The 13,176-nt window shown below is 46.5% G+C and overlaps 1 protein-coding gene across 1 annotated transcript in view; it reads right to left on the reverse strand.

Moving 5' to 3' along the window:
- The window catches only part of SPNS1 (SPNS lysolipid transporter 1, lysophospholipid), a 36,660-nt gene that overhangs the window by 4,899 nt on the left and 18,585 nt on the right, over nucleotides 1-13,176 (reverse strand). Inside the window, exons 6-8 of the mRNA XM_068136214.2 lie at nucleotides 10,662-10,804; nucleotides 5,504-5,656; nucleotides 2,718-2,913 (exon numbers count right to left, since the gene is read on the reverse strand). Of these exons, the coding sequence (XP_067992315.2) occupies nucleotides 2,718-2,913; nucleotides 5,504-5,656; nucleotides 10,662-10,804 (492 nt within the window). The remainder of the gene's footprint in view (nucleotides 1-2,717; nucleotides 2,914-5,503; nucleotides 5,657-10,661; nucleotides 10,805-13,176) is intronic.

Below are 13,176 nucleotides of genomic sequence, written 5' to 3' on the forward strand. Positions count from 1 at the left end.
AAATGTACATTAATATGTTGCGAACATTGTGTGGTCAGCAATGAAGACGAGAGTCTGAATTACATGTATGCAAAAGACCTTGTGAACCAGTGAAGCAAATACACGGGTAAGCATGAATTAAATCTAGGGCATGATATAATTTCCATGATGTTTACCTCTACACTCAATGGTGGAAGGAGGTAATGTTTTGATCCCAGCTTGTCTGTATGTCTGTTTGTCTGTTAGTCCACAAAATTCCAGACAAAGCTTGTAGTAGTGGTAGTTGTAGTGGTAGTGGTGATAACAGAAATTGTTATATAGAACTGAACTTATATTATTATTATATGCAGAAAATAACTTCATTTCTATATGCCCTGCAGTGGACAGGTTAATTGGTTTATGCACTGAAGGGGTCACCCTGGTGTGCACTGCTGTGTTCTGCCTCACCGAGTTGTTCAGGTATGATGTACTCAGCACAAGCTTCCGGTCGGCCCGGAGGTGGGGGTGCGGGGCCTGTCACGGAACGTCAAAACAAACGGCCTGCCGGGGCCGCCCAAAAGTCGGGCGTGAGGGGCGCGTCCACTAATGGAACGCCTCTCGCTTCCCAGATCGAGGGCCACGTGGTCAGGAGAACCTCGTCCCTTCCGGTCACACTTTGCCTATCGGCCGGCCTCGAAGACCGAAATTGTGACGGTGTCACCCGAAAAATTTGAAATTACGAAATTTGAAAAAATTTGAAAAAAAAAATTACGGAATTTCAAGTGGCCCAATATCTGAAAATGTTCGCAACATATTAATGTACATTTGTGCCAAATTTGGTGCTCGTTTCACAAAATGCACAATTCTTTTGAATATTTGGGCTAAGCCGCCCCACTACCAGATCTTTAACAAAAACAAAAACTTTATTTTGCCGTCCCCATAGGCCTAGCGCTCACGCAAATGAAATGGATCTCGTCTGTATGTACACATGCTCACGCCGCACTGCACGCTCGGCGAATGTGATTTTTGAGACATGTATGTATGTATGTATGTATGTATGTATGTATGTATGTATGTTCACAACGGGTACAGTGAAGTTGTCTAGCTGTAGCAACAGCACGTGCGTTATCGATCTTAAGAAATAACTTTCTCAGTAGCTTTAATTGAGCTACTGACGTAGTACACTAGACCCAAGTGTTAAAATGGTCTTCATTTGTGTGTGCAACCGGAAGGCTGGCAGAGTTTTTGGAGTCATGGCACGCTCGTGCGGTGTTTGACGGAACCCAGACTCTGGAGGATATTTTCAACGAACCTGCAAATGGGGAGTTTGACCAGGAATCGCCCATCGACAACAACTACCAGAAAGCTCAGGTGGTCAGTAGTACCAGTTCAGTACGTACAAGAGCACCACAGTACAGCTGGCAGTGCCATTGCTGCAGCAGATGTTGACATATCGGGTATACGACCAACGTCACTTTTAATGGGATGTGTGTTGGTGGTCGTGCTAGTCTTTGATCTGGTTGACTTCACCATTTTGCCGCCATATTGAAAAAATATTTAAAATCTGGAAAATATCAAATATTAAGTCGCCCCCTCCTTTTTTTTGAAAAGCCTGGACGAGAAACTAATAATTTATTTTACTTTATCTAATGATTTAAAGACAAAATGATTAGATTATATGACTTCAAGATGTCAAGAGGTCAAAGATCAGAGGTCCCATTAGATAAAAATTAATGTTACCGGTACCACATTAACCTGTAAACCAATTATGGGATTTTGACCAAATTTGGTGTAAGTATATACAGTATTGCGATAAGAACAAGTATTACAATAACAACAATGCTGAACATGTTAAGTTACATGTTCCTTCCGAAATCTCCTTTGTTTGAATGTCAGGCCTGACCAACCAGCTCGTGAATGAATTGGCCAAAAGACGTTCCCTAGCTGCCCCCATTATGGGAATAATTGGTGCTAGTAAAGATGATGAGACCCTTTATTTAATATATTCTTTCCTGCTGATTGTCGCATGCATGCACGCATGCGCACATGCACGCACACACACACACACACACACACACACACACACACACACACACACACACACACACACACACACACACACACACACACACACACACACCTCCCCAGGTTTCTGCAGGGTGCACTCGGTCTGCCTTCGTTGGGTTCTGTAGGGGATACGAGTCCCGGTCTAATGAAGTTTCAATAAAACTAGTTTACGGAAACGGTACAAGATTCTGCAAAAACTCTGATGGGCCATATCCTCTTCTCTTTTATAACCTGGTAAACACAGATGGTAATATATCATCAAATTAGAACAGCACTCGGTAGAGCGCATACCTCCGCCAAGCTGAACAGGTCACGTTTTGCATCCCACCGATAGGCCAGATCTGGATTGGGACCTGAACCAAAATTGAATCGGCTCGTTCTTGTCGCCTAACCAACTCAACCACCACGTTTTGTCCGAATCCATCTACAACTTTTTGACATATTGTGCTATGTATCGTTTTTGGCGCAATCTCTCAATGGTGAAGAATCACTTAAACATTATCGTAAATGGATCCTGATTCGGATTTTCGCCAAAATGTAATCAATTCTTAGTTGTCACAGACCCAACCTGTCCACCAAGCTCTCGTACAAATCCGTGCACAACTTTTTGAGATATCCTGCTCACAAACAGACAGAGCGAGGTGAAAACATAACCTCCGTCCACCTTCGGTGAATACGGCAGGAAGACTCACATATGTTGCAGTCGTGTTGTAGACAGCGGTGGTGAGTGCAAAAAAGAGGAATGGAGCGGAGCTGAGAAGGCCAACAGCGCAGATCAGCGGGTCGGCATGTGGACTGCGCTGTTTGAAGCGCCGTGCAATTTCCGCACCCATTCCCACGCCGATGAAGCCAGACACGCAGGTGAGCAGACCAAAGATCAAACTGACCCTGGGGTTTAACATGGCACAAGGTAACAAAGATCATGGCAGAAACATTCATAAACCTCACCCAGGACCTTGTGAAAACTCTCGTTGAGTTTCTCAATCGAGAGATAAAAGTCAGAAAACACTTTCCTAAAGGGAAAATGTGCATCAGTTGGACACGTTCCTCAATCCCAAAACACCTTTTCCATACAAAAAGTTAAAATCAAAGCAGCATGACAAAGCAGGAAGTGCAATTTAGTGTTAAGAACAAAGTGCATGCTCATGCAAAACCACCTAAAGCTTGTTAGAGCAATACATGTATCTTAACAACGAGGGCCGTCGGGAAGGAAGACAAAACCGGCTTTAACTAAAAAAAAAAGAAGCTCAAGGGTAATCCATAATGTATCCTGTTTGATACATCACATGTGGAGCATGACGGGGCACGGAGAACAGTTGATCGATCAAAGGAAAGACTAATCAGACGTAAAAACAAAACCTCAATCAAATCAACCGAGACCAAAATATTTGATCAATATCAGGATCATAAAGGAACAAATTACAAATGTTCAGAAAGACAAAAATAACTTCAATGTTACAGCCTCATTTAAAAAAAGAAACAGTTGGTAACATTGATCACATGTACCAAGACCCCTATTTTATTTATTATGACCGTCACAAATCGGGCATACATCCAGAGACATTAGACAACACTGGATGACTTCAGACAAACACAATAGGTGGTCGTGGATGGAGTGATATAACTTTCTATAGCACTCACTGCCGGTACCTGTGCCGGTATCTAGTGATGTCACGATTCTAGGCAAAGTCAGCAAGGTAAACAAAGGGAAATCACACAGCAACCCACTTCCCTTTCCCACATGTAGTTCAGAGCACGGCCTAATAGTTTACTATTTTTGGACAGGTGATCAATGATTGAATGTGCGGATAATTGGATATGCCACGCTCCATCAACATCGACATGGAAGCTTCTAGACGGTCTTGTGACATAGAATTCCTGAGGCGATGTCTGATGAAACGAAGTTTGGAGAAACTCCGCTCACATGCTACCTGTGCAAACGGTAGTGTCAGCACAATGTAGTAAAATTAGGTTCCCCAGGCAACCGTTAATGTGGAGCCCTGATGCATACAATACGTGCCAGATGCTAGAGTACATGTCGTACCTTATGTAAAACAGGAAACAGCACACTGCACAATCTTTACAAGGATCGAAGTGTTGTGAAGATTCTCTATTCGATGACAATCCGCGCGAGTATCCCCTGATTTTCATCACAAGGAGGGGATGTGCACTTTATACCTGGCCGGACTTTATACCTTTCAGCGAGTCCCACTTCCCCGCAAAGTCGATTAGTTCAGCCTTCATCTGGCTTGGTGTGACGGAACAATCGAACCGTATCACCTTCTCACTGATGGGTTTCTTCATAGTCATCGAGGTCTCAAAATCCGTCTAGCCAAATGGGTCTATCGGCCCATATCATAGCCTCTTCTTCCATCGGTCATGAGACTGGTCATTCCTAAGCCCAAAAAGTGACCGCCCATCGGCCAACCAGCAGACCAGCCCCTGCCTGGTTGTGACCGGAGAAACCAGGCGTCCCAGTCCGCCCATGCTATCCTCTAGATGCTGAACCCCAAGCGAGGAAGCAGCACCGACCATTTTTAAAGATGTCGGTAAGACTCGGCAGGAGTCAGAACCGAAGACGCTCAAACCACAATGCCACGGAGTCTGGATGATACCTCTACGCACTACGATATCTTGGGTAAAAAAACAACTTTGCCCTATGACGAAAAGAAAAATTTAAAGGAACTACTGGACAGCTCAAAGGAAGAGAGCGCTCGCTTTCGTGCTGTCTCACCTGTGTTCAATTCCCAGCCTGATAATAAACTTATCCTGGTGTTCCGCAGGCAGTGCATTCCATCACGAGTACGCTTGCCAGCGGGTGGACGCCAGTTCAAGTCTGCTGGCATTGGATGTTTGACATTAACAATGCCATGGTGCCCAAAAAGTAGGACACTGTGTGGCATTCCTGGCCAAATTCCTCATTCCTACCCCAATTACATCGGCAGTGTAGCCGCACCTCGGTAGAGGAGCAACCGACAGGTCAAATTTGTAACCGAATCCCATTCCAATGTCCATTTGCTACATGCAGCAGTAACATATCCTTGAAAACTGTCAAAATGTGATGGAAGCAGACACTTCTGCTTCCTGGTACAAAGCACTTTTTACTTCCATGTAAAGGTGAGCGAGCACGGAGCAATTTGGAACAGGTCATGCACCTCCTTCCCACTTCCCTACAAACTCTGAAGGGTCTGCACGTTCATTTTTGCTGACGCACGGAACGCACGCACGCGCACACGCTACTTACTGTACATGATGGATAGGTATGAAATTACTGCAGTGTCTCCATGCCATATGCACCTCCCCGCACTCGTGCCTATTATCGGAAGTGTTGGTAATACAGCTCATCCCAAACAAGGAAATAGACCAGGATACCGGCTAATGATGGCCTCCCGTTTTCAAAACATGCCGTGGGGAGTTGTTATCATTCACAACCTAAATTCAGTCACAATGCAAATTCCCATTCCACGGTTGGCAATACCTGTTATAACCGTCACAGTCGGAACTTTGGCAGGGCTCCAGTGTGCCTTGTACCACCTGCGCCAGGACCAGAAACTTGGGGGACCAGAGCATGAGTGCACCTGTCACAAAGGATACGCTTGTGAAGCCCAATGAAGACCACATGAAGCTTGGGCTGCATGGACGGGAAGAAGGAAAAGGTGGAAGGGAAGCATTACAAGTCGGTTGTGCTTTATGAGTCAAGGTTTAAAGTTCTGCTCCAACTTTTGCTACACCATATGCTTCCGGGTCTGAGCAGGTGAGACACTGGGTCGTGCAGTTCCTCCTTCCAGGTCACCAAGGCTAGGTTCCCCCAAACCAGATCAGTCGTGTCTATCACCTTATCGTCCGTGTTACTATTTGTGCTTTTACCCAACTTTTCGGATTTAACCAAACCTTGTTACAATGTATTGTCAAATTTGTGTCCTTGAGTGTCTTGCATACTCGCCCAGGCCTCAGCTAGTCGACATGCAAATTCCACCTCTGCTCTGATGCCGTGTGCCTCATTCCGCCTTCCTTCTCCAAAGTGTTGTCCTTTCAACTTTATCTTTTCTTTTTTCTTTTTTTTTTCACTCTACAAAACAAATCATGAACTCATTGTGCCTGGATTTACTTCCTCCATTCTTTCTTTAACCCTTCTTTTTGTCAATACCTGCAAATTGATTATATCAATTGAATGACTTTAAAAGCTTTTAATAACATTTTTAAAATGCTTCAATTTCCTTATTTCTCTGTCAGACCATTTGTGTTTGTCTTCTTCATCATCAGGACCTATTCTTATTCTTCAAAAGGTTTCCTTCCCAAACCTAATCTAGCCATCACCCCATACCCTTCCAGTCTCGCTTTCCCCCAAAATCGCTCCATCACAGCTCCCATGTCCCACCCCTCTCCTAGCTCCACCACCCCCTTTCCACTTTCCTAGACCCTGCCAATGGCACCCCCTTTCCACTTTCCTAGACCCTGCCAATGGCACCCCCTTTCCACTTTCCTAGACCCTGCCAATGGCACCCCCTTTCCACATTCCTAGACCCTGCCAATGGCACCCCCTTTCTACATTCCTAGACCCTACCAATGGCATCCCCTTTCCACATTCCTAGACCCTGCCAATGGCACCCCCTTTCCACATTCCTAGACCCTGCCAATGGCACCCCCTTTCCACATTCCTAGACCCTGCCAATGGCACCCCCTTTCCACATTCCGAGACCCTGCCAATGGCATCCCCTTTCCACATTCCTAGACCCTGCCAATGGCATCCCCTTTCCACATTCCTAGACCCTGCCAATGGCACCCCCTTTCTACATTCCTAGACCCTGCCAATGGCACCCCCTTTCCACATTCCGAGACCCTGCCAATGGCATCCCCTTTCCACATTCCTAGACCCTGCCAATGGCACCCCCTTTCTACATTCCTAGACCCTACCAATGGCATCCCCTTTCCACATTCCTAGACCCTGCCAATGGCACCCCCTTTCCACATTCCGAGACCCTGCCAATGGCACCCCCTTTCCACTTTCCTAGACCCTGCCAATGGCACCCCCTTTCCACTTTCCTAGACCCTACCAATGGCATCCCCTTTCCACATTCCTAGACCCTGCCAATGGCACCCCCTTTCCACTTTCCTAGACCCTGCCAATGGCACCCCCTTTCCACATTCCTAGACCCTGCCAATGGCACCCCCTTTCCACATTCCTCGACCCTGCCAATGGCACCCCCTTTCCACATTCCTAGACCCTGCCAATGGCACCCCCTTTCCACATTTCTAGACCCTGCCAATGGCACCCCCTTTCCACATTCCTAGACCCTGCCAATGGCACCCCCTTTCCACATTCCTAGACCCTGCCAATGGCACCCCCTTTCCACATTCCTCGACCCTGCCAATGGCACCCCCTTTCCACATTCCTAGACCCTGCCAATGGCACCCCCTTTCCACATTCCGAGACCCTGCCAATGGCACCCCCTTTCCACATTCCTAGACCCTGCCAATGGCACCCCCTTTCCACATTCCTAGACCCTGCCAATGGCACCCCCTTTCCACATTCCTAGACCCTGCCAATGGCACCCCCTTTCAACATTCCTAGACCCTGCCAATGGCACCCCCTTTCCACATTCCTAGACCCTGCCAATGGCACCTCCTTTCCTGTCCCTAACAATGTGGACCTCAAACATCCTAGGCCGCCGCTCCAAACTGATAAATCTCTCAATCCAGGTCACTGTTAAACCGTGCATCCTTCATCCCACAGGATGTCCTTCAATCCTTCGTGTCTATCCCTGTCTATAGTTTCCACTGGTTTGATAGACCTAAACCACGTCCTGGCGGCAGAGTTGCACTTTACATCATTAACTCAATTTCTCACCGTCCTAACACCGTTCTTACACCTCCAAACCCCCAGGAGTACCTTTGCCCTGACCCCTCCTCCCCCACTTCTTATTTGTCTGTGCTGAACTGTCCTCTGATCAGCGACGACTCAATTTACATCTCCCTCTCAGCCAACATTTACCGACTTTGAACCACTCATTCCAACTGTCTCTTCCTCATATGTGGCGATTTCAAATGTCACCGCACCAATTGGCTGGGTGTTGGTACCTCCCTCTCCAGCCACGGCACTCCAGTAAAGGATTCCCGTGACTCCATAGGCCTGACTCAATCTGAGACCTTTCTGTTCCGGATTTCTCCCAATGGGAAATTGTCCCTTCTGGACTTGGTGATGACCAACTTCCCTGCTAATGTAGCCCGCTCTTCCTCTGCTCCAATTGGTTCAGCTGTTCATGTGCTGGTGACAGACAAATTCTCTCTGGTATTCTCAAAGAACTTTCTCAATACCGGTTTGTCTGGCATTTCACTCAAGCAGATTGACAGGGCCTGCAAGATCTCTCTTCATGATTGGTCTCCTATATCTACTACCCCTGATATTAACTCAGCTTGGGAATTCTTCCACAGAAACACTCTCTCTTGTGCACAGATTCATCCCTTCTCCTCTTCAGCTATCCCACCCTTCCTCTTGCCCATGGTACACTGAATCCTGTGGTGAGGCAACTGCCTTTAAACAACTTGCATTCACTTCCTGGAAGGCAAATCTGACCAAAGACAAGCTCAGATCATTCCACAAAGCCCGCAACAAGTATTCGTCCACACTCAGGAGAGCCAGAAAACACGCATCATATGCTCCCCTCCATCGCTTCCCTCACTTAAAATGGCACAACAGCTAACACTACTCGTGAGAAGGCCGAACGCCTCAATTCTGTGTTTGCTTCCAGATATTGTGTCCCCAACCCCTCATTCTCTGTATCTACCCTACCCAATCGCACCAAAATGCTCCTGGACTCTGTCTTTCGCACCTGAGAAGGTGGACAAGTCTCGAGCAACCCTCGACTCTGATTCTGCAACAGGTCTAAACAGCGTCAGCGCAAGTGTCCTAAAAACCTGCTCTTCTACAACCTCTTTCTGCTAGCCAACATCACTGCATTACAGAAATGAGGTGCAAAAACAGATCCTAACGATCAGCTGACTTCCAATCATCAAGGTCATGGAATGCATCATCACAGTCACCATGAAATCCTTCCTTTTCCCCAAATCAAAAATCCTGATGTCAGATCATCAATTCTGATTTAGATCAGGTCACTGCACCTTGGACTTGCTGCCCCTACTCTCCCAACAATAGACGGAGGCTCACAATGTCAGACAAGAGATCAGGGTCGTCTCTCTGGACAAATCTCGAGAAGTCGATACAGTCTGGCATCCGGCCTTGCTCTCCAAACTCTCTGCCTATGGAATCCAAGGACAGCTCCACTCAGCTTACTCACTTCGTCTACTCTCATAGCTAATGTGTGGCTCTCAATGGGATCCTTTCTTCTCTTCCTGCCACAGATGGAGTACTCCCAGACAATGTTCTAGGCCCCATCCTATTCCTAATCTTCATCAATGACTCTTTCTGACTCTCTGGAAAATCCTCTTTCTCTTTGCTGATGACTCCAACCTCTGCCTTGACATCCATCATCCTTCAGAAAGATAGCATCAGCCTCTTGGTCAAAATGGTCAAACACTCGGAATACGTCTTTCAATGCTGACAAATCTCTCACAAAGGATCGCCTGGCAAACCCACCATTCTACTTTCTTAACAATCCTCTTGAAAAGGTTCAATCACGCAAGCTCATGCACCTCACTATTAGCCATGATGTTTCTTGAGAAAACCATATTTCTCAGTTGGCCTCCAAAGACAGTCACTGACGTGGCATCCTCCATCATGCAAATACTTTCCTTGGCACACCTGCACACCAAGGCCTTCATTTGCAGCTTGATGGAGTACTGCTGTCCTCTCTGGGTGGCTCCACTGCCTTACATCCTGCTCACCTTGACGTTGTGGAAACCAAGGCCTTCAAGATCATTGGAATCTCCTGTGATGAAGCCGAATCTATTGGCCTATCACTTCCACATTGCAGACATGTCGATGGTCACTCTGTCTTGCTCTGCCTCATTACTGATCTTGCATCCTCTGCCCTTTCCGTGCTAGGTCCCCCTCCCCACTACCCCTAGTCTAGGTTTCTGCAGGGTGCACCTGGTCTTCCAGCCACCCCCATCTGCTGAAGTCTGACAGCCACCCTCTTCTTTTTCCCCACCTGGAGAAACAATTTCCTTACTCTCTTCAATCTAATTCTTCCCTCCAAATCTTCAAGACAGCTGTTTACCACTATCTCAGATCACCCCCTATCCCTCATCCTCACCGAGGAGCACATAATCTTTCCTATCCCCATTGACCCTTCCGAAGCCCACCTTTTTCCGAGTTTCCAGTTTTTCCTTCCGAGAGTTTACAGCTATATTCCTCTTGTTCACCGCACGTCCTCCCCGAGTCCCCATTCTTCCCCACATCCCTTATTTCTCCAAGTGTCCCTCTATTTTGTCCCTCAACCCCGTTGTTGGTGTGTTGTCCCACCCCCTCCCTCCTACCCACTCCCTACCACTCTTTCTGCTATTCCTTGTATTCTGTCAAGTCCTGATCCGTTCTATGTTCTAGCTGCTCCACGAGCCTCGACATCGTATACAAAAAAACACATTATCTGTGGGTAAAGGAGGCAATCTGTTTAAACTCTGGTTCATGAAGTAGAGGTAAATAGTAAGCAATATCCTCCGCAAGATTCAGAATGTACTTGTATAGTAGACACTTTATGTCCGTGATCCAACGTGTTCGTACGAGGTTTGAGTACTGGTCCCTTTCGGCAGAGCCGCGCCGTGGCTCTGGAACGATGGCACCAATGAGAATCACAGCGAGGAACCCAAGCGCTGGCGTAATCTGGGGACAATGAAAAACAATCATAGTGAGCATCCATTGTCCATCGACGGTGTGGCCCAAGTGGTGTCTTCCATCCTTTCAATGGCTGAGGATTCTGTATGTTTTGCCACAACTGTGCTGATAGCCAGGACAGTAATTTGGCCGGGATACCAGCACACAATGTACTCTTTTCCAAAGGGACTGTGGTATGAAACGCCGACCGGCCAAATGCTAACAAATGAAACAGGCAGCTTAACGTCCCATCTTCCCCCCAACCTCCCACACCCCCCCCCACCCCCCCCTTGAGGGACAGACTACATGATGCAGCACCTTATCTACAGGGCACCAGACCAACAGGTTATAGTCAGGTACAACCAATCCCAAATGAGACAGCTCAAAGGCGAGCACGCCACCTCCGAGATATCCCGTCAATAATGAATAGTCATAACGTCGTTTAAAACCCGTTACTTATTATTAGTGTCGTAATACTGTACTGGTATACTAAGTTACTAAATAAATAAAAATTCCCTTTTTAAGGCAATTTTCCCTGCTAGAGCGGGGGTTAGCTTTGCGGTCCCCATGACAATCATCATGGTTCCCTTTTTGAAGCAATGTTTTATGGCCGGATGCCCTTCCTGACGCCAGCCCTTTAGTCGCCTCTTACAACACGCAGGGATACGGTGTACTTATTCTAAACCGGGGCGCACACCGGCACATTCATCCCAGCAAGCTGGTACTCAATTTGCCGACCTCGGAAAGATGACAGGCTGAGTCAACCCCCCTGGCGTTCATTCAGCGATCGACCGGGATTCGAACCCAGGATCCTAGGATCCCAAGCCAGCACCTTAACCGCTAAGCCAACACCAGGCTTCGTATACTACGTTACTGCACATATATATTTACTGTATACTTGTTTAAATGAAGTGTTTGAGGCTAATTTTAAACCCTTATTCATTAATACAATTTTATGAACATGCATCTCAAAGACTTTCATGCATCGCAAAGCGACGGTTGTTAGAGTGAGATGTGCATGGAAGAAGTTTCTGGAACTGAGTGGCGTGCTGATGAGGAGCGGAGTGTCATTGAAGCTGAAGGGAAAGGTGTATGCTGCATGTGTGAGAAGTGTTATGATTTATGGGAGCGAGACATGGGTAATGAACATAGAGCAGCAACGAAGGCTGGAAAGGGTGGAAATGCGAATGGTTCGGTGGATGTGTGGAGTATCGTTGAGAGAGAGGAAGACAAATGATGAATTGCGAAAGATGATGGGAATAGAGCCTGTGATTGATGCTATGAAGAGGAACAGGTTGAGATTGTTTGGTCATATGTTGAGGAAGGATGAAAGTGACTGGTTGAGAAGAGTGATGGAAATTAATGTAGACGGAAGTAGAGGACGGGGAAGACCGAGAAAGAATTGGCTAAAGATGGTGGAAGAAGAAATGCGGGCAAGGGGGTTTACAAGGAGAGATGCAGAAAATAGGGCAAAATGGAGAAGATTGTCATGGGTAACCACAAGGCTAACCCCCGCTCTGGCAGGGAAAATGGCCTTAAAATGCCTGTTGTTTGTTGTATCTCAAAGACTTCCTTTACACGAGTCCACACAATAAAGGAAAGGAGACTTCACTCTCTATTCATTCCCGCTATAACAAAAGTAACTGCTCTTCCCCAAGGTCATTTTGAAAGGAGTAGGCCACTGCATTCCTGAATTCAAGGAGAACACTGCATCGGTATCATAGCCATATCCGCAGACGTTATACAAACCACAAAGTGCAGTAGCCTCGTGCTGTGTACACGCAAAGAAAACGTCGATTCCTTTACCTTTCAACATCAAAAAGTTGTGATTAACAAACGTATCCCTCCATCATTTTGATATTTGCATGGGAGTTGAAAAGGCTTTTGTGGAGGCTCCTGTCATTACAAAGTAAGAAAAATAAAGTGATGGAAATGGTCGCTTACTTATCGATAGTAGAAGAGAGATGTCTGTCTGTCTATCGCCATTTTCCTAGGAGATCGTCAAACTCAGGTTCATCATCGAGTGCCGGGAAATGTTTTAGGTAAAATAAAAAATTGAAACTTGGAAGAAAAAAAAAGTTGGATTAAAAACAAAACTCTATGGTGTCCATTTGTTTTATACCTTGCACTAGAGTCCCTGTATAAAGAGAGTTGCGCCATGCGCTGACCCGAGATTTCTGGTCACGTGATTTCGTGGCGCCATTTTGTGTCTAACTTCACCGTGCGTGAACGTCAGCTTGGTACGGGAATGTTGTTTATTGCCAAACAAAATGACTGGTTGTTCTGCTTTTGGTTGTTCAAACCAATCTGGGAAATATAAGATGTATAGATTTCCAAGTGATAAAGTCAGAAGACAAATTTGGGAAGCGAAAGTCAGACGA

This window comes from Myxine glutinosa, chromosome 14 (genome assembly GCF_964187855.1).
Source record: "Myxine glutinosa chromosome 14, kmMyxGlut1.1, whole genome shotgun sequence".
In the NCBI taxonomy this organism is placed as follows: domain Eukaryota; kingdom Metazoa; phylum Chordata; class Myxini; order Myxiniformes; family Myxinidae; genus Myxine; species Myxine glutinosa.